The sequence below is a fragment of the Oculina patagonica genome, chromosome 14 (genome assembly GCF_052425735.1).
Source record: "Oculina patagonica isolate OP01 chromosome 14, crgOcupat, whole genome shotgun sequence".
In the NCBI taxonomy this organism is placed as follows: Eukaryota; Metazoa; Cnidaria; class Anthozoa; order Scleractinia; family Oculinidae; genus Oculina; species Oculina patagonica.
The window spans coordinates 6318156-6346155 of NC_135771.1; the positions used below are offsets into that span (position 1 = coordinate 6318156).

Sequence of the window (28000 nt, forward strand, 5' to 3'; positions counted from 1 at the left end):
TTCCTGACAGGGAAGCCACTTTCGCTCTGGAGGGATTTTAAGATGGACGCCAAATACTTGGAAAGCTGGTATGTCGGACTGCCAATACAGCTGTTAATTGGTCTTAACGGAACTTGAGGCGTTGCCTCTCTTGGCAGAGTAAAGTGGTCTTCTTTGGGTTCCAGCTTTACCTTGTGTATCTTGGGAAGTCCGTAAAAGGCTGCTGGTGTAGACTCGGATGGCCTGAGTCTCCAGTACTCTGATTCTGTCAAATTGCCCTGCCTTTTGAGATCCAGAAGCTTCTTCTGAAGGGCTGACTCTGTTTTGGAGGTTGGATTTCGCCTTTTATCCGTGATCGGCTGGTATACATCCCTGTCTTGAAGCATTACACGGATTTGGTTGTCGCGTATAGCTTTAAAAACTTTTGGTTTCCTTGCGCTATGCTACATTTAACATATTTCCAGGCCTCGTTGTTTTGTTTTTGTTTTGCTTTTTTATCTGAGACCCACGTAGTATCATCCGATGGACGGGCTTAACAACAACGACGAGTCTATGAGGAAAACAACTTCGTGTAAGAAGACGTCAGAGTCGCTTTTCTGGTCAACCTCGCTGATTGGCCACAAAAATATCTTTGTGGCCAATCAAGAAGAAGGAGTTCAAACGCTTCTGGAACTGGTTCGGTAAGACAAAGTGCCCAGGGCCTGTTACGCTCTATGTTGTAAACTTTCGCCCGAAAATCCCGTTGTCCCGATAAGCTGCCCGTCGCCCCCACTAACTGCCCCTGGGTCTCCGAGGATGAGTTTTTGATAAACTGTTATATGAATTTTAATGTAGGAGGTTTGTGAATTTCGTGATCAATTTTCTTTTTGCATTTTCGCTGGTATGCTCGGGCGCTTTCACCGTAAATATATAAAAAAATGTTAAAATGATCGAGAAAGTATGATAATAGTTCGCAAAATTGGGTTTCTCTTGTACATGCCCGTTTACACAGGCGATTTTTGATGCAATTGCTTTCCAATGCAACTTTTGTCGCACTCGAGCTCGCAATGGTGGAATCGCCAGTGTAAACTAGCGCCGATTTTGTTCCCGCTAGTTTACATTTGCGATTTCCGTGCGAATCTTATCGCCAGCTCGAGCACCACACAAATTGCAATGGAAAGCGCGATAAAAATTGCCTGTGAAAACGGGCCTGTAAACAAAATGAGCTGGACGTAGAAACATTTTTAAAAGGGCGGAACATGGTGCAGAAGCAGTTTGTGATGAGAATCCGATTTCATAAAGAGAAGCTTGCTAGGTTTAGCTTTGCAGGGATGTATACACCGATTTCACAAATGGCGGACGCGCGGAAAAGAACTGGTACTAATGCATGAAAACGAGGCGTTTTAGGATAAACAACTTTCGTGTTACAAGGGGAAAAGGGAAAATTACAGGAGTTTTGAAGCTCTCCACCGTTAAATGGGGGTGTTAAATCGCTTTCTAGGTTGATTTCGAGATAAACGAGTTCGAAATAAGTTCGCGGTCTAATATTTGTCGCTTTGTTCCGGTTCTAAGCAAAACCCGGGGCTGCACATGGCTTGAAATACGGCTGGTCGCCAAACATTTCAAACCTCGGACTCCTCAAGAAAGCTACGGTATCCAGACGAGTGTACACATTTTCTTAAGGATTTTGGTGAGTCATTGAAGAATATCGAAAATAAACGCGCAAAAATGTATTACCTTTGTAAACATACATGTACGTTTATGAAAAATGCGTAACAACGATTTTTCGGGCCGGTTTGTTTATTTTTTTCTGGTGAAATAACCATACGTGATCACTATACTGTCTATACATACCTGAAACGCATCAATAAAAACGTGTTATTCTCAGTCGACTTTAATAGTAGTTTTTTTTGGACTTAGTAGGAGTAGATTTTTGCATTTTAGAAAATAAATTGTATTCAAAGAAGCGGCTAATTCGATTAAAAATAAAACATCAGTTGGCTCCACGCAAAGGATTTACATTAATCCTGCATTAATATATTATAAGTGAAGCGGACAGTAAATGTTCAACACAATCTTCAGTGAACAAGATCATCACAATGTTCCCCAAGTCATGAAGGAAAATAAGGCTATTTTAAATTCTGTAAATTTAGTGAAATCTACTGGGATTCCTTCTGCAGCGTCGAACGACATGAAATTTAATCTCGGGAAGAAATCAGTTATCACGTGCTAGGCAACTACGACGAAGGTCCAACTGATAGAACAAATATTCACGCTTTCGCTTCATTTTACAAGCTTTTACGCCTTCTGCATTAATTTATATAAAGCTGAGATTATCAGAGCGATTTTTATTTATTTATAAAGTATTCTCAAATTTAATGGTTTATTACAAAGAAGAAACATATCATAGCATTGGAATTCAATACCGGTAGTCTCCGTCTTTTTATTTAATTTGTCAACATTTCAACGATTTGCCTTAGCACAACAAAGGTGTTTTGTGAAGTATAAAAATAATTAAAAAGCGAAGGAATAATAGTAAATAAAAATTGCTTAAAGGATATGTGACCGGACAAGGTGTCTGAAGTTGAAGTTTGACTTGTCAAGTCCCCATAACGCAGCTGTTATTTCAAAGCCGGTCTTGAACCGCGTGCTCTACTTAAGATCCGCAAGGAGACAGAGTTAGCATTTTTCGTTTGCTTTCACAAAAGTGAAAAGAACGTACCTTGACAGCGTCTGGAAAAGAACATACCTTGACAGCGTCTGAAAATTAGTTTTGATATCGGTCCGTGTAAAATTTTACCGGCCAACAGTTGTCGAAGCTCCTTTTGAAAACAAAAACTTTAACTCTGTTTCCCTGCAGATCTACGGTCCCTTTCTGCTTGCAACACGGAAACAAGAATAATTAGTAGACTGTAAACTCGTTAAGAATTCCTTAATCTCGAAAATTTGGAAGGAAAACGGTCTATTTCCCCGTTTAACAAACAAAAACTTCAGAAATCGCGTAATTTTCACTCTATTCCCCTTGTAACACGAAAGTTGTTTATCCTAAAACGCCTCGTTTTCATGTCTCGTACCAGTTTTTTTCCGCGCGTCCGCCATTTGTGAAATCGGTGTATCCAGTTGAGTTTTCAGTTATTTCGCCGGAGAGACAGGTTTTAGCACAAGTGTGCCTTTAGCAGCAAAGCTATATTACTTCAGTTTAATCTTTTGTCAGGCGTCTTAACTGTGCTAACTGAGAATATTTAAATATACAATTGTACTGAAAATATGTGATGTGACCCGGGATTCTGTACGAACATTAAATTTCTCGCCAACACGAAATGGTTTATTGTACTCACCTTTCTTGGGGTCTGTTTCATTGTGATTTGAAATAAGTTCTTTGCAAATAGCCACCCACACACAGCTCGCTAAAATCAGCCACCCAAGACCAGATATTGACATATCACTTAGTTTGCGGCAACACAATCTAAATTAAAGAACTAATAACTATTCAAAGTGGCTATGAGCCACTAAACTCGGAAAAGTTATTATGAAACAAGAATCGAAAACAACAAACTGACAAGGAGAGATTTGCTAAAACAAATGTTAGTTTAGTTTCATTGTCATCTAGCCGCTCATCGAGAGCAGGCCGAAAGGGCAAGCGATAGAGTTCCCATCGGTTGCAAATTGTTTTCTTTCTTTTTATTTTTCCTTTTTGTTTTTTGAAGGTTAGGCAAAATAATCATATCATTAGAAAAATTAAGTTTTGGTCTATTTCAAGAAAACTGACATTAATACAATATTTCGGCTGGTAGTTAAGCATGCATGTACCGTATTTTTTCGGCTATAAGCCGAGACCCTAGACTTTTAGTTTTTGGAACCAGTTAGACTCTGACAAAAAATAAACCCAGATCACTCGGCTGTAAGCCGAGACCTGATTTTTCCTTCAAACTATAAAACAATCCACGTGCAGCGAATCAACATATTCGTTAAATCACAACTATGTAATTGAAAAACAACAAATCACTGATAAAGAATGAATTTATAATAGAACCGTACACAAGCGTGACAAAACATTCACTTGAGTTCAGAATCCCATCTCAAACAATCACGCATTCTTCCGAAAAGCAGTTATCGATCATCATGCCAAAAGCTACTGGTTTTCAAAGAACTAAACCTTCAAATTGAAAGTTGTCGCCGAGGTAGAGACAGTTCAGAACAACTGCAAAATCGCCAGAGATTACGGGATGTTTGATGATGATTTAGTGAATCTTCAGATGCTAGCGAAAAGATCAAGCAGATCAAGCGGGTGAACTTTAAATGTCATCAAAACGAAACATGTGCTGTTACCAGTATTTGTCGAGTATCCTCAATCCAATTAAACTCTTCTGAAGTGGTTTCTTTTAGCAGAGAACGTGACAGAAGTCGTGGTATTTTAAGTTCTCGCTTTTGAACAAAAATATTACATGCAGCCGATTTCTGTCAGATCGTGTTACAATGTTTACCAAGCGCGTGGGAACGAACGCTTCTGATTGGCCAGTTTCTGGTGTCGCGACAAGTCAAATAGATCGATTCCTTCTTGACCCTCCTTCTCTTGAAAAGTCACGTTAGCAGTGACTCTGCTAGACTACGAGCAGTCCCTATTTTTTCGCAGAGTCCGTCGAGTTTGAAGCGAAATTTTTTTTCGAACTCTGCGAGAAAATAGGGACTGCTCGTAGTCTATGATTCTGCAAATGAACTAAACTTAAAGAAAGGAACAGAATGAAAGGAACAGAAACAGTCTCAGGCAGAAATAATTATTGTAGAAGAGATGCGACGAAAAATATTGGGTCTCCAGGGTCTCGGCTTTTTTCCGAGTGTTTCGGTTTTTTTGTCGGAGTCTAACTGTTTCTAAAAACCAAACGTTTAGAGTCTCGGCTTAAAGCTGAATAAATACGGTATTTCAAGAAAACTGGCATTAATACAATATTTCGGCTGGTAATTAGGCATGTTAATATTATCCAACTTAACTAGAAATGTAGGTTATCAGAGGACAGGTCTAAGACTAATTCTCTAGAGGCCGTAAAACACTTGCACGTATTGCGTGCCTATGTTTACAGGAATCGAGTGAAGGATGGAAGGAGTGAATTCACTTCGCCCACTACAACTCTTTTCCGAGTTAAAAAGTGAAATGCTTTCTGGATCGTTTGTCGGTGATCGCTCAGAAGTGATTTATATTCTTTACTTGAGAAAAGATGCCTTGATGATGATGCTGACAGACAAAGTAATGCCAGTGTTAAGGGATGTTTTTTTTTTTTGCACTGTCACTTTAAATATTCTTTACGTTTAAAAATTAAAACTCGTGTGTTTATTTACTGTCTTTCGCCTGAATCAATATTGGTTAAAATCCTCTTCCATCTCATCATAAAAAAAATCATACAATAATCGAAATTTATTGGTGCAGAATTTTTGAATTATGCTTTCCTTGTGGACCTTTTTGGGGGCTTTTGTAGGAAAATAACTTATTATAATTTGATTATTATTTTTTGTAAATTCGAGGGGAAAAACAGGACATCGTTTCATGAAAACATTATTAAACGTTGATTAGAAAAGTATTTCGAAAATTAACCATGAAGTAATGAAGATGTACGTAGGATTACTAACCAACTTTACTGAACTACATCTCCGGCTAATGCAAGATCGAACTCTGCATTGTTTGGTCCGGAAATAAAGCCTCAGGTTGCTGCGTCTTACACTGACGTACACACTGACGAATACTCCGGCATATGGTTCCTTATTATTATATCTCTCACCAGTAAATAAATGATAACATTCTGTGATAAGAGTGCGTTTTAAAGCCTAGTTTATTTTGAATCAAATCTTAAATTTCTATAGTGCGTCTCTCTGTAGCTTGCAACATTTGAAGCCTCCATCTCATCTCTCTTGCCCTGTCCATAACCAGCTGGTCCCAGGCCGCGTCCTCCTCGCTTTCCCTATGGTTTAATTTTCAACTCAAACTAAGGCCTATCAAAGTGCAAAGAAATTTATGACTAGTACACTTGTGTCAGTAGCAACATTTCGTTGTGCAAAACATGCCCAGTTTGATCATCAACAAAGATACAAATGTCCCAGAAATCAAACAGAGCGCAATCAATCCGGAGTTATCAGATCCCGGCAAAACGGTGATCCAAGTGGCTGGTCACCTTATTGGTGATGATTGTTAGTAAATCTTTTTTAGTTGGAATTACTCGGATAGTTCCCAATTCCTGTCAGAAATAGCTCGTGTTAGGACGTCAGTGTATCGTCAACAGTTCATGACATGTTACTAAGCAACCATTCTGCAGCAAAGCATTCGCAGGTGCAGTGAATTTTTGGAAATATGACTGTCATTTCAATAATTCGTATTCCTTTTCTAGTAACTATTTACAATGTAAAGGGAAACATGTAGAGTAAGACGAGGTTAAACTAAAGTTACTAAAATTGTTACTAAAAGTTGTTTCATCTAAGTTTTATAACCGATATGATTTCACAGCAATAGCTGACCTATTAATGTACTTTTTATGTCGATTCTGTACTTGCACACTGCCTTCAGTCTAAGGAGGTGCAGCGTTGTGATTTCCAGTGGAGTACGCGGTCAACTCGATAACTCTTTCTTCCTGAGTGAAAATGTTCAAAGTTTGCCTATTCCTCAATGTTTCTCCAGTTTCTGCAGATCGCCTTTCTTGTCCGGCAATATGGCACAGTCTAAATTCACGTACACATCCTGAACAGGCAGTTCTCAGACTTTGACGGAAGCTTTCGATAAATATAAAATACAAGCATGGATTACACGCGCAGCTGTTCAATATCAACCATTATTAAATTTTCAGCCACTGATATTGCATTTCTAGCATTCTGATTGGTTCACTCAATCCCGGTTGTCAGCTCGTATACCTTAGTTTGACCTTATTTGGAAAATGATTGCGTTACTGTTGCCAAACTAAATTTTTTTCGGGAAGCGACAGTTCCATCAAAAAAATGGTTTTGAACAGCAAATTTGGCGAGCTTTATGAACAAGAAATAATTAGCGGTGCCTACAAAAACCAAAGAAATGCCATAGTAAATTAAACTACGCAAAACAAAAGGATAGATGCGAAAAGTGTAATTAATAATACTTTTAAACTGAACGCACAACAAGAGCGAGTGAATAAAGTAGAAAAGCAGAAAATAATTTACAAAAAAACGGCAAACTGACACAGTTTCATTCATTGTACGTCATAAAACTAGGCTCAGCACTTCAGTAAAGTTTGTTACTTTTCAATCTTGGTTTTGTCCTTTCATACTTTAATAAACCTGTTCCACTTTGAGCTCAATTTCGCTTCAAATAATATAGCAGTCTTGATGACAGCCGTGGAGCCGTAAAGAAGTACAATGTAAACACTTGCTTCGTTCGACTTGCACAAGACTTGTTGTTTCCAGAAAAGGTTTTGCTTCGGATCTTCTCGTAAATCTTAACTGTTGTCACAATTTCCAGGATATTTAGAAGACTTTAGAGGGGATTGTTTGAGGAAAATCTTCTGAAGAAAACTCTCTTGCTCGCTTTCCTCGTATGTTTCATTCAACTCAAGAAGTGAACACCGCGCCAGAAATTTTCGCGCCTTTTCATACTATCACTTCGTTTACATGAAAATAAAATGTCCATTCGATTTTAACTTGAGAAGAATTTAATAAAACAATTATTCCATTCGCCCTTGTTGGATACGAGTCGTTATAGCCAACTCGGCGCTTCGCGCCTCGTTGGCTATTTACCACCTCGTATCCAACGCGGACTCATGGAATAATTGTTAAGTAACTGAAGGCAAACAAGGAGGGGTATTCCTTGCAGATTAAAATATAAATAGCTGATTCAGCATCAAACAGGTCGGACAGTATGACAACAAAGGCTGGCGCCCATGAAACAAAAAACACTATTACAACTGTTATCATTAAAGCAGTGACCTTTTGTGCTGTACGAATAGCAAGGGCACGCTGATTGTTGGAAACCTCACCAGGAATGTTTCGTCGCCAAAGACGGTAACAAATTGTAGAATAAAGCACAACTAAAACAACAAACGGGCCAACTATGCATGAAGCAGATATGTACTCTTCTGGCGAGCTGTGTTCAGACTTGATACATATTGGCTTTCCGCCTTTGGCAAAGTACTTAACTTTAGTCACCAATACCGAGTTTACAGATAAAAGAGCTGAGGTCAGCCATATAACTAAAATTCCAATTTTTACCACCCACTTCGCTAATAATTTATACCTCATTGGTCGAGTGACGGCAAGAAATCGATCAATGGCGATGAGAACCAAGTTTAAAATAGAGCAAATCAGCAAAACAGATCCTCCAAACACGATTAGTTTACAAATGACCGTTCCTGTAGTGTCCCCAAACCAAGCATCCCCACTATAGAGCTGCTTAATAAATCTGGGTGTCTGGAGCATAGTATTTAAAAGATCACAAGCCGCCAAGTTCATTATGAGACAATTCGTTGATGTTCTCATGGAGTGATGTTTGGTTATGACGTAGATCACAAGAGAGTTGCCGATCACAGACACCAGGAAGGTGAACAAGATGGCGCTGGTGAAAATCACTTTCCTGTATTTTAGGCCAGCCGTGTACTGAGAATCTGTCGAGGAACAAATTGCAATTAATTATAAAGATATGCTTGAATGCCCAGAACCATTCTTTTAGCCAATAGGAAGTAAACGGTTTGTTTCCAGTGACTTCTTGGGAGAGGTTATTTTTCTTACATCCTTTCCGTGGAGGAGGCAAACATGGCTTCCACATGCATCATAAAGTATTTTCGTTAAAGTAACCAAACTTATATGGCGTGAGAAGCATCCAAACATTTGCCGGTTTTAGTGGCAATATAACTATAATGTATCAGTTAAGTCGTCATTCTTTTTTAAATTCTACCGTTAAATTGTCAAAAAAACTCTAAAATTAATTTCATAAGATCGAAAAACGTTAACTTGAAGGGACGCTGTCACCAGTTTCACTTCAAAAAATCAAGAGTCTAAAGACATATAGAAACTACGAATAGTGGTCCAATTTTGTTAAGAAATGACCATGCAAGTGTACTTAAGCGATAACCGAGTTATATTGTTGTGATGCTGTCAGGAACTTTTAAGATCTCAACTGTGAAAACGTCAGGCTGAGTTTTTTTACAAGTTTTGTCCTGGTGGACTGGAAAACACCTAAAATTTAAAATCCTTCAACTACAATCTAAACTACAATCCACAATCTACAATCTACAATCTACAACCTACAACTACAATCTAAAATTCTTCAACAGCAATTTACTTTATATCTCCATCTTGATGTACTAGGTGCATTTCATGTACAAAAAGACCTTTTCGCCAATTTTAGTACTTTTACCAAATATCATTAAAATACCCGTGACAGAGTCCCATAATCAAGGATGAAAAAGTATAAAACTCAATGGATAATTGTCAAAAACAAGATGTCATAAAACGAGAAAACTAAGCTAAAAAACACTTAATTTCGGTGGAACACCCTTTGACAGCATGGCTGCCATAGAAACGTTGTTCCCTTTGCACTGGTTCATGTTTAATTAATAAAATAAATATCATTTGCTGCAGTAATTAAAATTCGTTTTGTCGTTAGCGGGAGGTCTATATCTCACGGATCTAGTATTTTACTTTCACGGGCTTTTGATTAACTGCTATGTAAATTTAGAGTACTGGAGGAACAGCATTCTGTTGTTTGATATTTAAATATCCCTACAAAGATTATAGATTTCAATTTTCAATTTTCCGCAGTACATTATTGGGTTTACAATTTGCGCTTAAGAGAACAAAACTAAAAGTAAAATTCAGGTATCGAAAAAAAAATTAAAAGGAAAGAAAATGGCACGAAACTGTGACACTGTTTGCGGATACAATTCAATGTCAAACGTTTTTTTTTTTTTTTTTTTTTTTTAAAAAAAAAACAGGATTATGTTTTCTAGAATCAAAGTCGCAAAGCTTTTGAAATTGTTGGAAAATAGACTAGCTTTACTGTGATAAAATTAACTTTGCTGGATAACTGGCCTAAAATGTCAGTTGTCTCCTGGAGACTATTCGTCGTAAAGCCGCGTTTTTAGTCGATCCATGTACCGCGTTCAAGCCTGAACAAAATTTACTCAATTCCGCGCTTACAGGCCCTTAAATTTGATCTTCTGCCAAGTTACTGGCCTAATTTCACCGACAGCGGTTTTCTAAGAAAAGAAATTAATTGGACAGAAACTGTTCAGAGAATAAAACGAAAACACAGACGGCAAACATATGAGAAGGAACACCATAAACAGGCCCGGTTTCATAACATGGATATTGTTCCATTCAACATTTACTCGGAAATGTTATTTGAAAGGAATTAAAACTGATCAAATTGGTTGCGATGAACTTGAATTATTTTGATGGCAGAACCTGACGCTGAGTTCTTGTACGTACGCGCTTGAATTATATCTTCAGTTTTACGTGCTTTCAGTCCTTTCTGCCAAGTCTGTTATTCGGCAAAAACCAAAGAATTCGGAATAAGTAAATTCCTAATAAATTTCTAAAGCAGTGTTGGTGGAACTAACCTTTATTCTCAATACCTTCGTCAGTCTGTGAAGTTTGTAAGCTTGCAAAGTTTTCGTGCAGTCTTTTATCTGCTTTTACTTTCACAATGAATGACTCCGGCCACAATTTGCTAGATTTCCATGTCAATTACTTTAAAATTGTTGAATACATGTTATACCATGACAGTTTGTCTTTTTTTCTTTCCTATCTTATGACTTTTATAGCTTTAAGAGAACTTTTAAACGTTTTTGTTGCGGCGATTTGTGGATTTTGCGGTGTGTGGAGCGTGGAGCTGAACCTGTGATTTTTTTTTAAACATGTTAATCACCTGCTGTTTTTAAGCTTAATTGAGTAATCACTCAGTACAGAATACCTAATTAAAGCGGGATGGTCGATTGTTATTGACTTGATCCAAAAATACTATTAATATACCACAAATGACTGTATGTTCAGTGTTGTTGTTAGAACCATACGGCACCTAGATTCATGACAATCATCAGTTGACTACTCAAACTTAAGTGTGTTAGCATTTCCCAAGCAAATAAAACGTTACCTCCTGTCAGAACAAAAACTAAATTGATTTTCCATTAAACTTAAGTTTGTAAATTCGTAAGGCCTTTCCCTATTGTTTCTTATATATTAATCACCTGCTCTTTATACTATTTATAACATTAATTGTACGGGGAGCTAACTTGAAACCCCAGCCGGTTCATTTAGCTCCCCAGCTCAATACTTAATTAACTACTAATTCCTGTAATACCTTATTTCTAGTTTATTTAGAAAACGAACAAAACTGTATTCTTTAATATGATACCACTTGGATCCCATCTGACTTTGTACACATTCATGAGATATATAATACATAATATTCTGTTTTATAACTATCCAGGTGACTCCTCAACTGTGAAAAACAACCACGTATGTGAAGGACGCTACAGTTTTATTCAGTTCAAAGCGTCAGCTGTATGTTTCATAAACCCACTGAGGACTGGCAGATATGTTGGTATTTTGACCACAACAAATCAAATTCTCCAACTATGCGAGGTGGAAGTTTACTCACGAGGTATAATTATTTATTTTATACATGAGTACATGACTGTAGTGTATAACTTTGGTACTTACACCTTACACTCAGTCTCTATATGTGTAGCTATTGTAATTTTCATGTACCTGTATTAAGTCTATTAATGTCATAAGTAGTTCTTTAGTTTATTCTGCTTTCCCACAAAATTGAAGATACATGTACAGCTATACACCATAACTAGAACACCTTTCTTTAATGTGGAGCAGGGATTTTCAACAAACTTTCTGTAAATATAGTGAACGCCAACAGTAAATGTATACAGACCTTTTGCTGCCTAGCAAAACGTTTCTTTTTTTTTTTCATGAAATTTTAGTAACATTTTTTTGCCTTCTTTGTAAATATTATTGTAAATTATAGCTCAGTATTTTTTTATCTTTTTTAAATTTTCATGTAAATTATTGTTCTATCTTGTAATTAAGCTTAGTAGTTTTTTTTTCTTATCTCTTTAGATTTTTTTATGAGTTTTTAGCTGCAGGGCCCTTCTGGACAGTGGACACCAGCTCATGAGCTGAATGGGCTACTCTGCTTAAATAATGTTTTACTTACTTACATTGTACTATAACTTATCATCCATATGAACAGTAAAAGACAATGTCAACTGCAAAGTAACAGCTACCACATTTTGCAGTTACTTTGAATGAGCAGCGAGATTAAACATAACTTTATCCCTGGTCTTGAGAAGATCTACATTAATTAACGTGTATGTACTGTGCATTGCCCAACCCTTGTCCCAGCAGCACCCTTCTTAACGCTTTTTATATGAAGAGAAAAACCCTGTAACTTTAAGGGACCGTGTCACGGATTTTAGCCAAACTTAGGCATAGGAAATGACCATCAAATTTGTTTAAATGTATAAAATAACCTCTTAAAACAGTAAAGGAATACTTAAATAACACACCAAATGTAAAAGAAGGTACGGATGGCCAAAAGTGTCGAAGATTGAAACGGATTGCGATGTGGGCTTTTGAAATATGGTCCGGCGGAACAGTTTTCAAAGTTAATCTTGTCTGCTTGTAACTTTAATTTATGACGCCCGTGAGACACATTTAGCTGCAAGGAAGCTATGGTTTTGTCATTTAGTATCAAAGAATTAATTTCTCTGCAAACATTTAGATTCATAGCGAATATTTGGCAAAATTTAATAACATAAGATTAACTTAGCCGTGACATAGTCCCTTTAAGCTGACCTAAGGCGATAGCAAATGTTAAACACACAAAAGTTAAACACTTCCAAAACAAAAGGTTCGATTGTTTATGTAGTACTACATGGATGTTTTGTCTGAAGAAAACCTAGATTGGGCCTTTTATTTCTTGACAACTTCCTATACATGTACAAATATGATAAGCACTTATTATTTTTTTTACTGAAGGACACTAAACCACTAATTTCATGACAGCTAGGTAATTGTCACTATGTGTTTTTTTTAGAAAATCTAGCATTTCGCAAACCAACAGTTCAATTCAGTGGCCAGTATTGGAAAGGAAAAAGTAGTTTAGCAGTGGATGGAAATAGCAACACCTATTTTCGGAAGCCTGGAGATGTTGTGGGATCATGTACACAGACATTCAGAACTGATCAACCCTGGTGGAGAGTAGACTTGGAACAAGAGGAGTCTGTGTCTGAAGTATATGTAGTCAACAGAGGGACAGAGTGCAATTGCGGAAATCGATTGGATAATTTTGAGATAAGAGTTGGCAACATTAAGGGTAAGTAAGGACTTTCAGTTGATAACTTATTTGATGCGCTTTAATTTTTTTTTATTATAAACAGTGTTATCTATAGTAACTATCATCGCTAAATTTATGCAATACTTACAGACCTCCATATCTAAACAGAACAGGGATACTTTACAATTAATTCAAATTGCTGACTATACATGTACATATCGTGTAAAAAAGGTGTGGCAGTTTCTAAGTTTTAGTTGATTAGTTTTAACCAGTCATTCCCTGTGAACACTGTACTCTATGCTGTTACCAAAGTTCTATTAATGATGATAATTTAATTAATGGTAGGTTATGGTAAAGTAGTAGTTGTTACCTTTGGGGAATCACCATTTTCTGGATTTCTTAACACCGATGTAGTCGCTACTTTTAGAAACTTTACAGTAATTTTGTTTAATTTCACAGGTGCTATATCCAGTGGTGGAGGTGTTGTAAATCCTAAGTGTGGTGGTTCTTATAGTGTTCCTGTGGGAAAAGGGGCATCATTCTTCTGCCATCCCAGTTTAAAAGGGAGATATGCGACCATCAGAAATTTAAAAAATGATGTGTCATTCACACTTTGTGAAGTTGAAGTTTATTCTGAGAGAAGAGGTATGAAGCATGTTCATATATTATGACTTGTTAAATAATGTATGTGGTGTTGCAGACCTAAACTTTGAGCACATTGTGTCAAGTTATTGATACATATACTGTATTTTTTATGTTAAAAAGAAAATAAATGTTCATGCACACGAATTTGTAAGTTATCGATATCCTCTCTTAGTAGAACTGCGTGTGCCACGGATTTCAGTTAAATATAAACATATTTTACCAAATTAAGTGAAGGAAAATGAAGGAACATTTCAAGAAACACAGCAAATACAAAAAAAAGTTACAGATGAACAAAAATTGGAGAAGACTAAAACCAATTGTGATATTTTAGGCTAAACAGCAGAAGTTAATCTCATTTATTTGTTTATTTGCTTGTTACTTTTAATTACATGTTTGTAATGAAGCTATGGTTTTGTCATTTTGATACATAGAAGTAATTTCTTCGCTTACATTAAGTTTTATTGTAACAATAAAATAGGCCTTATGCAGCCATGACACAGTGTCTTTAAAGTCATAGGTTGTTTTGGGTTTGATCTAAGAGACATCCAGTAAAATTGCAATAAATGGTAAAATGTGTAATACTATTTCAGCGTGCCCAATACAGGGTCTTGGTGTGGCCAGCAGTGATGCATTTCCAAACAGCAGATTAACAGCCTCATCATATAGTAGTGGTAATGGAGCTGGTAAGGGTCGACTGAATGGCATCGGTGCATGGTCACCTAGTACTGACGGCAACGCTAATGACTACCTACAAATTGAGCTGCAATATGAGTTCATTATCTGTGCTGTAGCTACTCAAGGAAAGTCAACTGCTGATCACTGGACAACAAAGTACAAGTTACAGTTGTCCTTAATTGACGATGTCAATAATTGGTCTACCTATAAAGAAAATAATGTCGTAAAGGTTGGTGTGATTAAACAGGAAGCCTTAGACAACGTCAATAAAGTTGGTATAATTTAAAACAGGATAGTAAAATTATAATATTGCAGGAGACTCATGCAGAAAAGTGAACCATGATCATGAGATTTTGACTGCCTGCTCATGATTTCCACAGCTGAATGGAAAATTCCCTTTTTCTGCCTTATTACCGGCCCAATGATTCTTGCATGTACATGTCCGATTGACTTTGTTTTCTTCAATTAATGCAATTTACATCGGTGATTCACACTTAAGTTGCGGTCTGTTTGTGTATTGTCAAGACGCATTGCAAAATACTGACCATTTGGCAGATCTTAAAACACTTAAAAATGCAAAAAAATAAACGTTTTTGCTGCTTACTGGTTCGCTTAGATGAGATTATTGACATTATTGACTGCTGTGTAATTTTTAGCTTTCCAAGGTGGCTCTTCGAACCGCTCCAGAGAATTTTTTTTAACTTTGAGTTATAGAGAAAATTAAGAGTGTTTTTAACGGGTTATACAGTTGCTAGGGTAACTAAGTGACGTCATGAAAATGACCACAACTTCTTCAGCAATGATTGGGCATTGGTTTGATACCATTTTTGTAGTGGAAACTGATAAATGTTTGTAGCACTGACCCATCAAAATACGAGAGCTGGTAAGTACTGAAAACTGTTTTTAGCAGGTTGTACCGTTCGTGGATGTCCTGATCAGAAAAAATAAAAAAGATTGTACTCATATTGTTTTTAGCAAGACTAAAAGTGTAAAACTTAAAAGTGTAGTATGTGTATGATAAAAATTCCAGTTATTTTATTTATGGCATTCATCATACACGCAAGTAATTGGTTCAACTAAGTAAATGAGGAAATAACCAGGATTCCATTATTCCAGTTTAAATTTGTAGACTAAAGTACCTTTTATTTTTTCCAGAATGAAGCAAAGGTTTTACATTTAAGCTATGTACAAAGCTGAATTTTGCCACAAGTGTCAAATTACTTTATTGCCAACGAGTCAGGCCTTCTGGAGGACCAGAAGGCCTAACTTATAGATTCGCGAGAATAATTTTATGTGCGAAGAAATCTCAGAAACATAAATATGTCTGAATTTATCAAAACCAGGTCAAGGAACTTTTTTTAACGTTTTAAGCGAAATCGCTGTAAACGCGATGATATAAAAACTAAATGGAATGTCAGTCTTTTTTTCTCTTCTCCTCTCTCTTCTTCACCTTGCAGCGCTGTATTTCTTTTTTTTTCTTTCTTGTGGCGTTTTAAGCCAATTCGCGCAGTAACGCACTTGTTCCTCGCGAAGCGAGGCCGAAGGCCGAGCGTAGCGGGGTGTATAATTTTGTCCCTCAAAGGACTCAGGCGGGATGAAATCTCGTGTGGAGTTTACGGTCATATATATATATATATATATATATTTGTGAGCTTGGTGTCTGGCGGAAATGACGTCACACGGCCGCGCGCTGGTGGCCTAATGGTAAGGCGTCGAACTTCAAATCAGATCTTCGGGACTGAGGGCGGGGGTTCGAATCCCGCTAAGGTTTTTTTTTTTTTTTTTTTCTTTTTTCTTTTTTTTTGTAAGTTCGAATCCTGAGCCTTTCATTTTTATCGTTTTTCTTTTCGGATTAAAATAACACTGATTTCCACATAATACTCCCTCAACGCCTATTCAGGCTATAAACCTTTCATGGCCATCAGGGGCGCGCGGGCGGAGGGTTCGAATCCTCCTGCCGTTCGTTCTTTTTTTTTTTAATGCCCTGAAATAAATGTCCAAAATGCGAATATCCAATAATTTGTCGATGATTTTGAAAATAGCCTGCGCTTCCCAACGCTTTATACCTCTTTACGAACCAGAAAGAGCCGCCATTTTCAAAGCGGAGTAGACCCTGGGAACGAGGGTGTCGCGGCCATGTCCGTTACTAGGCAACAATAACAAATCACCGGTTAAAACCGGTTATCACTCCTTATTTATAACACCCCCCTCCCTCCCCAACCCAGAGCTTCGCGAGGCCCTGCGAGTCACGTATTACTAGTTCAAGAATACTGACGTCACTTTTCTTTGACCCGGTTTTGATAAATTCAGACATATATATAAACAACATAACATAACAAAAATGTTATGTAGTGTAATGTAATGTAGATCGTGACGACACAATTTGTTATGTTTTTAGCCAATCTGTTCAGCAGAATCTGTTCAGCACGTGCACAGTTTGTTATAGGTTTGGCCAATCAGCGCGCTTCTTATTTGTTCAGCACGCGCACGATGCATTGGCAACTATTCCCAGGCAAGATGCGTCTCAGATAACAAAGGGGTTTCAAGTCTAAATTCCCGAACTAACGATTGAACTGTGGAATAAATTTAAATAAACCTTTGTTTTTAATTTAATTTCATTCAAGATGAAGGCAAGAAATGCATTCCAAAGCTTCAAGATATCCAAAATTTCGAAGGCATACAAATTTGCATGCGTAATTAAGTTGGGTCTGGGTTAGGCCGTGTTCACACTTAGTGCCCGAGCACTTGTACCTGAGCACCGGCAAAAAATAGCGTCGTGTTCACACACAGAAAAAAACCTTGTACTCGGGCACAGGCACTTTGCCCGAATTATGGCGTGGGCACTTAAAAAAAATGGTATGTTCTCGGGCACCGTTCCCAGGCACCAAGTGTGAACACAGCCTTCAAAGACAACACGGAAACGGATTTGTTGTCTTGGATTTCATCGATCAAAAGAGAGCTATTTGAATTTTTTTTTCGTTTTTCGAATTTATAAAATTAAAGTCCTATTCTTCAATTTTCCCCTTGATTGTACGTCGGTTTTTTCTCGGGCAACCGGGCGTTTAATTTTCCAAAAAGCTTATTGCCTGAACACAATTTGCAGTGTCTCAGACGACCAAACAATAATTCAACGTGACATTATTTTGAGACGTCATGCATTGCGCGTGATAAGTTAATTCTCGGGACAGAATAAAACCAAAGTGATAAAAAGCATTTCTGCATTGTATTATGGTAGAATAATAAAATAAACTTGTTCCATATTTGGCCACGAACTTGTCCGACCAGACTTTACCTTTCAAAACCTCAAATTTTTTGAATGTTATCACTTATGTGTTGAGTGGATTGAACTGCAGTGTGGAAAGTTCAAAATGATTTGCTTTGGCAAAAAATCATTCTTTCATAATTTATTTTCCGAGTTTAGTGGCTCATAGCCACTTTGTTTAAGGTCTGTAGATGTTTAAAACAGCAGAAGCCTTTCCAAAGGAGCGGCATCGAACAGCAGTTGCTTGAAACTCTCATTGACAAACAACATGGATTTTTAAAAATTTCTCACTAAATCTCCACAACTTTGGTTTTATTTTAGAATTCCTTCCCCATTTATCCGTCACAAAATCGCATTTTATTCCATAAACAATCGAGAATTTCAAAGAAAACGCGCAAGGTACATTGTTTGGACCAAGATCATAAAGCGTACTTTCAGCTTAACATTTACAACTATCCTAATAACCCTTCTTCTCTCCCGTTGTACTCGTTGGCAATTCTACCGATAGGTACCACTAGTTAATTATCATTGAAATGTTCCAGCTTGTTACTTCAATATTACATAACACTGCATAACGTGGATGAATGAATAAAAAGAAAATTACTTTCTTAAACTTTCTTACTACTTACTTGCCTACTATTATACATGCTTGGGTGATTTTACTTTAACCGTGAAATAGTAACTTACTGTAAATAGATTCTATTAGATCATGATACCAATATCATTTTCTTGTTTTCTTGTTTAGTCTTGGTTATTTAGCACTAAGTACTAGATGCTGTTTTACGGGTTAATTAAAAACACTATATTTACTTACATGTTACTTGCTTACTTACTTAACACTCATACTTATGTTAACTAGCCGATGTACGACATGCCATAAAAAGCAACTTTTTAAAACTGCAACATTTTTTACTGCCAACACAGGTGTTCCATGGCAATTCTGGAAGGAATGATATAGTTAAACACAGTTTGATGGAATATGCAAGTGCAAGGTTCATCCGTTTCCAGCCAACAACTTATAACAGTCGCAAGGCTTTGAGAGTAGAAGTGTTTGGGATACTTATATCTGCAGGTATTAAATTCACATGTTGTCACTATTGGTGAAGTTAAATTAATATATCATCTATGGCTCTTTGTACTCAGATTTGAGTGTAGTTTGCCTCGGAACAGAAATCAGAAAGCACACTAATTAATTTTTAGCAAAGCTCGTTACCAAATATTGTGCAGATTTTGGTGCACAACATCAATTCAGTATTAAATATAATTATTTTATGCAAGCAATAACAACATATCACAGCCACAGTCACTTGTGTGCCTGACAGAAACGTTTAACTGATAAGTCGTTATGTGTCCGAGTCTATTAGTTTAAAACTCAAAAGTAAAATGTTACGATATTTGTAACCTCAAAATTGTGTCTTCCATCTAAAAGGTACAATATGGAAGAGTCCATACAAAATAAGCTGTGTTAAAACCAATTTTTTTTCTAAAAAATAATAATTATAAGGGTATAAAATCTGAACTTCAAAGCAGCCCTCCTTGCGAACAATTTAATGAACAGTGTATTTAACTAACGTTTTGTCAGTCAGCAAAGCTGCTGGCTTGAATTCTTTTGATTGTGTAACTACAAATAATTAAAAAATGCTAATGGACCGAGAAGGGCTATTAATTATATAAATAAACAATTTATTCGCCAGCACATGATATTTTGTTTTTTACTAAAAATTAAGAGTTAATACCATTAATTTTGCTGTTAACAAACACAAGCAAGAATTATAATAAACATGCAATTAGTCTAGGTAATCACACGGTTTTTAGTTTAATTTGGAATTTAATTTTCACGAGTGAGTTTTTCAAAAGGCTGAAATTGCACGAGCTGCTATGGCGAGTACAATTTCAGCGTTTTAAAAAACTCTCAAGAGCAAATTCATTCCAAATTGAACGAGAAAAACCGTATAATTACTTATTAATAATACAAACATGAAAAAATTTGGCGAAGCCTAAAGCGGAGCTCCACACTTATTTTCGGAAATGCTCTTATTGCTGATACTGTTTATTGAAGTTTTAAACGTTTACTGCTCAAGAAAGATCCATAGCCGAATTAAATCGTCAACTCCAATCGCAAACATTGTGATAAGACAATATAGATTTGAGTGCGCGATACAATGGTAAAAAGTAACTTGGTCAGCGGTCAGCTTAAAAAACCACATGACCTCGGTGAGGTGTACACCTGAGCCCGCGGTATGGTCCTGTGATACTGGTCAGCGGATACCTTGTTTTGACAGCTGACAATTGACCATAACATGGATGTCCAATTTTTTATTGGCTTTTCAGCCAATCATAATCCAGAATATCGATGTGTAATTTGCACTGATGTTTCACTTTTTACACTTGTGTTACAACTGAACTGCACTGGTCTCAGTCAATCAGAATCGAGTAAATTTTTCATGTATGTTATAAACTTGCAAATTTGAAAATTAAATTGGCTGTACTCTAGTACTCTTACAGTTGTACTGCTTAATTTCAGTTCCTTCGCAAGCTCCTTGTAACTTCTATGTGGCTGTTAGTTCTAATACAAGTGTAACAGCATCTTGGCAGTTACCACCAACATATGCTAGACATGGAATCATCAGAGGATTTAAACTGTTCTACAAAAAGAAAGACTCTGCAGGGTCACCAACCGTGTTAACTTACAATAGTACAAGTCTCTCGAGAGTTGTCACTGGACTTGATAATTCCACAGAATATGAGTTTCAAGTGTTGTCCTTCACTTCTGATGGCGATGGACCAAAGAGTTCCATAAAGGCCGTGGGAACAGTGGAAGATGGTGAGAACTCACAATTGATGGCAACGACGCTTGTTACATGACTTAACGACAGCTAAGAGAAGGCTAATAACTGAAATCAGCCAATCGTTCTAACATCTTTTTTTCAATTATTAATTCGTGTAATAAATCTCTTATTAAACAACCTCGTTTGGAACTGTAGTTTAACACAAAGGTTTTCTAGGCTTTAAACGAACAGCTTTGTTGCTCAGCTATAGTTTTTCTTTCTAAATGTTCAAAACTTATTACTGTAAGCAATTAGTAGTAATTACATGTATGTGCGTTGTCATGTATGTATGTGTCAAGTACTATTACTTGGTTTGTTAATGTCTTAATGTAATCATGATAATTTAATGTTATAATGAAGGTTTGTCAGAGAACTGAATGTAATTCTTTAATATCTCAACCGCAGTTCCTTCAAAAGCTCCAGACAGCTTCTCTGTCACTGCAAGCACTTCTACTAGTATTTCAGTATCATGGCAATTACCACCAGTAGGTTTCAGAAATGGAGTTATCAGAGGGTTCAAATTGTTTTACAAAAAGAAAGGTTCTTCAGCGTTACAAAACACAATTACCATTAATAGTACATGTGGAGCAATTCTCTCTAAAGATGTCACTGGCCTTGAAAAATACACAGAATACGAGTTTCAAGTGTTGGCCTTCACTTCTGTTGGCGACGGACCAAAGAGTTTTATTAAAGTTGAGAGGACAAACGAAGATGGTACGAAATTCTAAATAACTATATTTTTTTAGAAAGGTTACTTGTGTTTATTCATATACGAGTTCCTGCCAGCTTGCTAAAAGCATATGCAAACACGTAAATTGTAATTGCGGCATTTATCAACATTATTAAATTGTGATAGGGTTAAATGACGTGCTAGACCCAAATATAACTATTTAAATATGTGTGATTTGTATCAGTACTTTTTTAGCAGATTTTAGGGACGGGTTAGTGTGTTTTAATCTCTGAATAACTTATTAACAAAATAGCCAGTTTGCTTACTATATGACGGTCTGTTCCAAGCAGCACTGGATTTCTCAGCACAGTGACCACATTTATACATTATTAATGATTTGATTGCAGTTCCTTCACAAGCTCCCAGCAACTTCACTCTGACTGCAAGCAGTTCAACCATTATTTCAGCATCCTGGGAATTATTACCAGAAAACGCCAGAAATGGAGTTATCAAGGGATTTAAATTGTTTTACAAAAAGAAAGGCTCTTCAGTGTTTCCAACGACTTTAGTCGTTAATAATGGAACATCTCTTACTACAAGTGTCACTTGCCTTGATAAATACACAGAGTACGAATTCCTAGTGTTGGCATTCACTTATGTTGGTGATGGACCAAACAGTTCAATTGTGGTTGAGAAAACAATGGAAGATGGTAAGAACTTAACTATGATGACAAGAAGAGGTTACAAGTGTTTATCTCTTTACTATTCCGTGATTGATTGGCTATCACACAGACGGCTCATCTTGAAAAAATTGGCTTGTTTTACGTTTGTTGTTCGTAATCCGTCTTGAACTTCCTCAGTTGTAACTTAATTAACCGGGCAGAGACTGGGCCGAGCCCGGTTCATAAATCGCCGGGAATTTTTTCGTCGTAGTAGTCTTGTCGGTAAATCGTTCCAGACCCGCTCGGCCGCTTCCTTGGCCAGGATTCAAATCACGCACTTTTGATATTTATTCGGCAGGAGCTATTAAACCCGGCTATTAAATCACTCTTCTATTTAAAATTTTATCTAAAACCCTGATTTCTGTTTAGCGTGAAATATATATATTTTTGTGTTATTCAAGCGTTTGGATTGCGAAACCGGTGATTGTTTTGACAGCTCCAAACCGCTACGTCAGTCACGCAATGTTTTTGCAGCAAGCTTTACGCATAACTGCTCTTTTAAAAAACGGCTGGTAGCCAGAGCATTTTTAAGCCGGAATACTTTGAAGATGCTTTTCATTTAATAGGAAGAATTATGTCCATTTTCATCCGTGCACAGTTGAGCTGGCAAAGTCGCGTATCAGAGACGATTGAATGTTTGCACAGCAAAATAATCTTATTTTGGTTCTTGATGTAAAACACTTCCCAAGACTTCAGTAAACAAAATTGTAATGTATAGTATTTCTACGAACTATGATGGTATTTGTGAAGGGATCCGTAAAGCCAGCAAGTAAAACAAATGGTCTGCAAAATGAAAATGAAATCTTGGCGCGGGTAATTTAATACATGTAATTAAATTCTACCACGTATGCAAAATTTCACGTTTTTGAAATTTTCTAAATCTTTTTGCCTTTTAAAATGTTTCTTGACCCCATCTTGAATAAAAATTTTTATTTTTTTATATTTTTTTTTATTTTTTTTTTTTTAAAAGTTTTTATTTTTTCACGTTTGTATTAGTTGCCTTTTTAGGCTTTTGAAACGAACACGGCATCTATTTATAGATTGAGGCACCATGTGATGTTTACATATTTGCGTCATTTGTCGTAGTAGTTCACTCGGCCGCTTTCTTGGCCAGGATTCAGATCCCGCACTTTTGATATTTACTCAGCAGGAGCAATTAAAATTTTATCTAATACCCCGATTTCTGTTAAACGTGAAAGATATATTTTTGTGTTTTTATTCAAGCGTTCGACTCAAGCGAGTTCTGGAGTCCGAAACCGGTGATTGTTTCGACAGGTCGCTGAGGTCGAAGCTTTTTTACATCAGTCACGCAATGTTTTTGCAGCAAGCTCCTGCATTTAAAAACGGCTCCAGACTCTACTTTAAAGATGCTTTTCATCTAGCAAGAATTGTGTCCATTTTGACTATTTCCATCCGTGTACAGTCCGTGTGTCACAGACGAATTGAATGTTTACACAACAAAAGAACCTTATTTTGTTCATGATGTAAAAACTTTACTTGCACACTTTTCAAGAACTCAGAAAACATAATGGAAATGCAAAGTAATAATATAATAATTTCTACAAACTAGAATGGAATGTAAATCGTTAAAGCCATCCTGTGAAACTGAATAGACGGCAAAAATGAAACATAGTGTCTAGATACCCGGCAGCCGGGAAGTGTTTTCAAAATACTACATACCCGGCAGTCTGAAATTATTCTAGAATTTCCACGGAAAAACCAATCCAATCCTCCTCAAAACTATAGATCTTTGCTTAGAAATGCCAAGCGATTTCAATTATAGTTTTGGCTTTGTGTTTGAAAAAATTTTCGAGCTTGGGCATACTACAAAATCTTGATTCTTCGACACTTAGAAAAAATTCGTACTCTGACTCCGGTGTCAACTCTTATTCTTGGTTTTCACGTGACGTCATCAAAATTCTAAAACCCAAAATCGCAAGACCCCTGAGTTTTTATCCTTCACTGCCTAATAGACTTTCTTAATATATATCTTGTTGAGGGTTTTTAGCTCGATAGCATTCGCCATCTTTAAGAAAGAGCATTTTGAATTTCGGAGTTTCACGCCACACGAGATCAAAGATGGCCGCCAGAAGGCTGTCACGTTTTGTAAAAAAATGCCTTATTCTGCAATTTGTAACAATCTGAACAGTTGAGGTTTAGCGAGAAGTGTTTATGTGAATGTTAACTTGTTCATGAGGGTGATCCGACCGCTTTTTGTAGCAGTATTTAATGCCAGATGTTTTCATTGATTTCCGGCCGCCATGTTGGAGCCCAACTGCTTGGGCTCCAACATGGCGGTTCCATACTGCGCTCTCTAAATTTGCGAGAAACAATTTGACGGATAACTCGAGTACGGAATAACGAACAGACCTGAAACTTGGACAAGTAGTTTATATAATAGTTTTCTAAAACTTGTATTATTCTTGATTTTTTTTACTCAATAGTTTTGGATTTATTTTTACGCGGCGTGACAGTGAAAACCACCTATAGAATAATTTCTACAAAAACTGAAGTTGAAACCCTGCGAGAGTATTCGATATTTGCTGAGAAATGCGAAGCGATTCTAAATAATGTTTTGCTTTTGTTGTGGATGAATTCTCTTGGCTTCGGCATACTATAAAATCCTCGACTCACGGGCACGGTTGTTCAAAAGACTAGATACCCGGCAGTCAAAAATTCATGAATAATCAATACATTCAATATCCACAAAAATGATCATTGAAACCTAGCTCCCGAGAGTATTTAAGTATTTCAATTTTCGGTCGGAAACACCAAGCGAGTTTTTACAATGTCAGTTTGGTTTTGCACAAATTGTACGAACTTTATGTGACTCACGGGCACGATTTTTCAAAGACTACATACCCGGCAGTCAAAAATGCTTCCCGTTTTTCCATCAAAATTCCATTTGAACCTGCTGAGATTCTAATGAGATGTCAGTGTAGAAATACCAAGCGATTTTCCAACTTAAGGCCTCAACAATTTCCTCGGCAAAGTAGTACAAAATAGCTACAAAACGCTTGAGCGTTCGGTGACGAAAGTCCGCCACCGATGTAACTTCCGGTGTGACACTTTAGTGGCGTGACAAAGGTGGCACGTGGTGTTGGTTTTCGCGCCAAAACGAACTCGGCGTTGGAAGCGACGAAGTTCTTCTGTGGGCTAAACGGCTTAGCGTTGGAAGCGACGAAGCTCTCGGTTAAATAGAAATACAAAGCGTTCCTCTATATATAGTCACTCAAGTAGATTTTTTCAAATTCAGGGGATTTGTCCCCTCAGTGAGGAGACCACTCTCAGATCAGTTCACAACGTGTGCCTAATAGCGTTGAGGTTCTGTTGATCTAGGTCTGGGTCCTACTGGACCTAGTAACTAATAAGGGTATCCCTTTTTAGGACACACCGGAAGTTACATCGGTGGCGGACTTTCGTCTCCGAACGCTCAAGCGTTTTGTAGCTATTTTGTACTACTTTGCCGAGGCAATTGTTGAGGCCTTAAGTTGGAAAATCGCTTGGTATTTCTACACCGACATCTCATCAGAATCTCAGCAGGTTCAAATGGAATTTAGATGGAAAAACGGGAAGCATTTTTGACTGCCGGGTATGTAGTCTTTGAAAAATCGTGCCCGTGAGTCACATAAAGTTCGTACAATTTGTGCAAAACCAAACTGACATTGTAAAAACTCGCTTGGTATTTCCGACCGAAAATTGAAATACTTAAATACTCTCGGGAGCTAGGTTTCAATGATCATTTTTGTGGATATTGAATGTATTGATTATTCATGAATTTTTGACTGCCGGGTATCTAGTCTTTTGAACAACCGTGCCCGTGAGTCGAGGATTTTATAGTACGCCGAAGCCAAGAGAATTCGTCCACAACAAAAGCAAAACATTATTTAGAATCGCTTCGCATTTCTCAGCAAATATCGAATACTCTCGCAGGGTTTCAACTTCAGTTTTTGTAGAAATTATTCTATAAGAGTTGACACCGGAGTCAGAGTACGAATTTTTTCTAAGTGTCGAAGAATCAAGATTTTGTAGTATGCCCAAGCTCGAAAATTTCCTCAAACACAAAGCCAAAACTATAATTGAAATCGCTTGGCATTTCTAAGCAAAGATCTATAGTTTTGAGGAGGATTGGATTGGTTTTTCCGTGGAAATTCTAGAATAATTTCAGACTGCCGGGTATGTAGTATTTTGAAAACACTTCCCGGCTGCCGGGTATCTAGACACTATGAAAATGAAAACTTGCCCTTTGGCGCGTATAATTAATTAAATTTTATCACGGCATGCTATTTTCACGGCTTTTAAGGATTCAAAATTTTTAATGCAACTCAAATGTTTCTTCGCCTCATCTTTAATCTTTTTTTCACATTTAGTTGAGATTTTTAGAAGCATCTGTTATCTAATACGTGTGGTCTAATGCATGCCCTTTTTTAGTCTTTTTATTTTCTTTTGTAATTTTGTTTAGAAATTTTTCTGTTATTCTTGATATTTGACTCGTTTTATTCGTTTTTTTTATTATTTATGTGAATCGTTTAATTCGAGCAGGAGCCAATACTGTAATTTTCTGGTTACTCCACTCTTTTTAGCGAGGAATATAAAATATATATTTTTTGTTTCTCATTCAAGGGTTTTGAGTTTCAGTCGGAACCGAACGGCGATGGAGAAATGACCTGCAATGAATCACGCAATCAAGAACTTGCGTTTGCGTGACTGCTTCCCAAAATTGACGTGAAGAGCTTGCATGTTTGAAAGCTGAAAAGCTTTCTTATCTTGTTCTTATTCCCATTTTTTTGGTGTGGTACATTTTTAAAAATGTTTAAAAACGCGTCTTAGTTTTTAACGAAATCTTTCAAATTGTTTCTTTGTTTTGGTCGGAGATCATTTGTACTGCCATTTAACTGGTATGAGTTCATTTATTCAAGATTGCACACAAAACGTTTTCAACACCTAGGTTATTCAGTATTCGGAAGAAAAATAAAAATTTGAAAGCCTAAGCAGGAATTTGTCCAAGCATGGACAAGCAATCCACAGACTTGTGTGTTACTCAATATAAATGAAATGGTATTCTAAAAGTTTTTGCTGTACTTGTCTAATCAGGTAGTTAAACATTAACTGCCCAGTTTTAAGCATTAAGCTTGAGGCGTCTTGTTTTTGTTTATTTTCGGTTTAGTGTTACTTCTTTGGTGATTTACTACCTTAAAAAAGATTTTTTAGGTGACCTTTAATTTGATGTTCAGAAAAATTGCACTTCATTCAACATCTTTTATCCTCTACTTGCACAAACGTTAAACTGACGTTAAATGTTAGCACAATTAACGAACTTAAAATTTGAAATATATGAAAAACTGAGTCTTCAAAAAGGCTTGTTCGGTGTTGTGAACAATAAGCCCTCTATGGATTGTTACAGCTTTAATTATGTTTGCCAGGCCACGAGTTGCTCCAGTTATTGCTTACCCTTGGTGTATTTTCCTTTGTTCCCTTTCCTTTGCAACTTCACTTTGCATTCGATTTATTTATTGATGAGTTCCAGGTGATTATGTAATATTAAATTTTTCGACTTTGTGTTATATTATGCTCTTTCACACACTTCATTTGTGCATGTTTATCATTTTTTTAAAACTGTCAATTGCAGCTCCTTCACAACCTCCAAGTAACTTCTCTGTCACTGCAAAATCTTCCACCAGTATTTTGGCATCCTGGCAGTTACCACCAGCAGACTCCAGAAATGGAATCATCAAAGGATTTAGACTGTTCTACAAAAAGAAAGGCTCTGTAGGGACGTCAAACTTTGTGATTATTAGCGTTGGCGGAAATCTCACAAAAGTTGTTTCCAAGCTTGAAATGTACACAGTATATAAATTTCAAGTGTTAGCATTCACGTCTGTTGGCGATGGACCAAACAGTTCAGTATTAGTCGAGAGAACAAAGGAAGATGGTAAAATAATG

The 28000-nt window shown here is 36.8% G+C and overlaps 3 protein-coding genes across 3 annotated transcripts in view; 2 read left to right on the forward strand and 1 right to left on the reverse strand.

The window, feature by feature from the left end:
* Positions 1-28000, forward strand: part of LOC144638092 (uncharacterized) — an 87687-nt gene that overhangs the window by 50062 nt on the left and 9625 nt on the right. The window lies entirely within an intron of this gene.
* Positions 1-28000, forward strand: part of LOC144638393 (uncharacterized) — a 252085-nt gene that overhangs the window by 9177 nt on the left and 214908 nt on the right. Inside the window, 9 exon segments of the mRNA XM_078497606.1 lie at positions 11393-11566; positions 13016-13294; positions 13715-13900; positions 14491-14804; positions 18762-18909; positions 20362-20661; positions 21071-21379; positions 21743-22045; positions 27687-27989. Coding sequence (XP_078353732.1) covers positions 11393-11566; positions 13016-13294; positions 13715-13900; positions 14491-14804; positions 18762-18909; positions 20362-20661; positions 21071-21379; positions 21743-22045; positions 27687-27989 — 2316 coding nt within the window.
* Positions 6510-8728, reverse strand: LOC144638933 (pyroglutamylated RF-amide peptide receptor-like). The gene is made up of 3 exons (XM_078498214.1): positions 8692-8728; positions 7744-8567; positions 6510-6770 (listed from the first exon to the last, which is right to left on the reverse strand). The coding sequence occupies exons 1-3, from the start codon at positions 8726-8728 to the stop codon at positions 6510-6512; spliced, it is 1122 nt and encodes a 373-aa protein (XP_078354340.1).

Bases quoted from the DNA above. Each gene is read 5' to 3' on its own strand.
- LOC144638933 (XM_078498214.1), bottom strand. From the start codon at position 8,728: ATGTGGAAGCCATGTTTGCCTCCTCCACGGAAAGGAT. The intron at 8,568-8,691 runs GTAAGAAAAATA...GTTCCTCGACAG, and splicing joins GCCTCCTCCACGGAAAGGAT to ATTCTCAGTACACGGCTGGC. The intron at 6,771-7,743 runs TTAACAATTATT...AAAATTTAATAA, and splicing joins CCTTGTTTGCCTTCAGTTAC to TGGTTGATATTGAACAGCTG.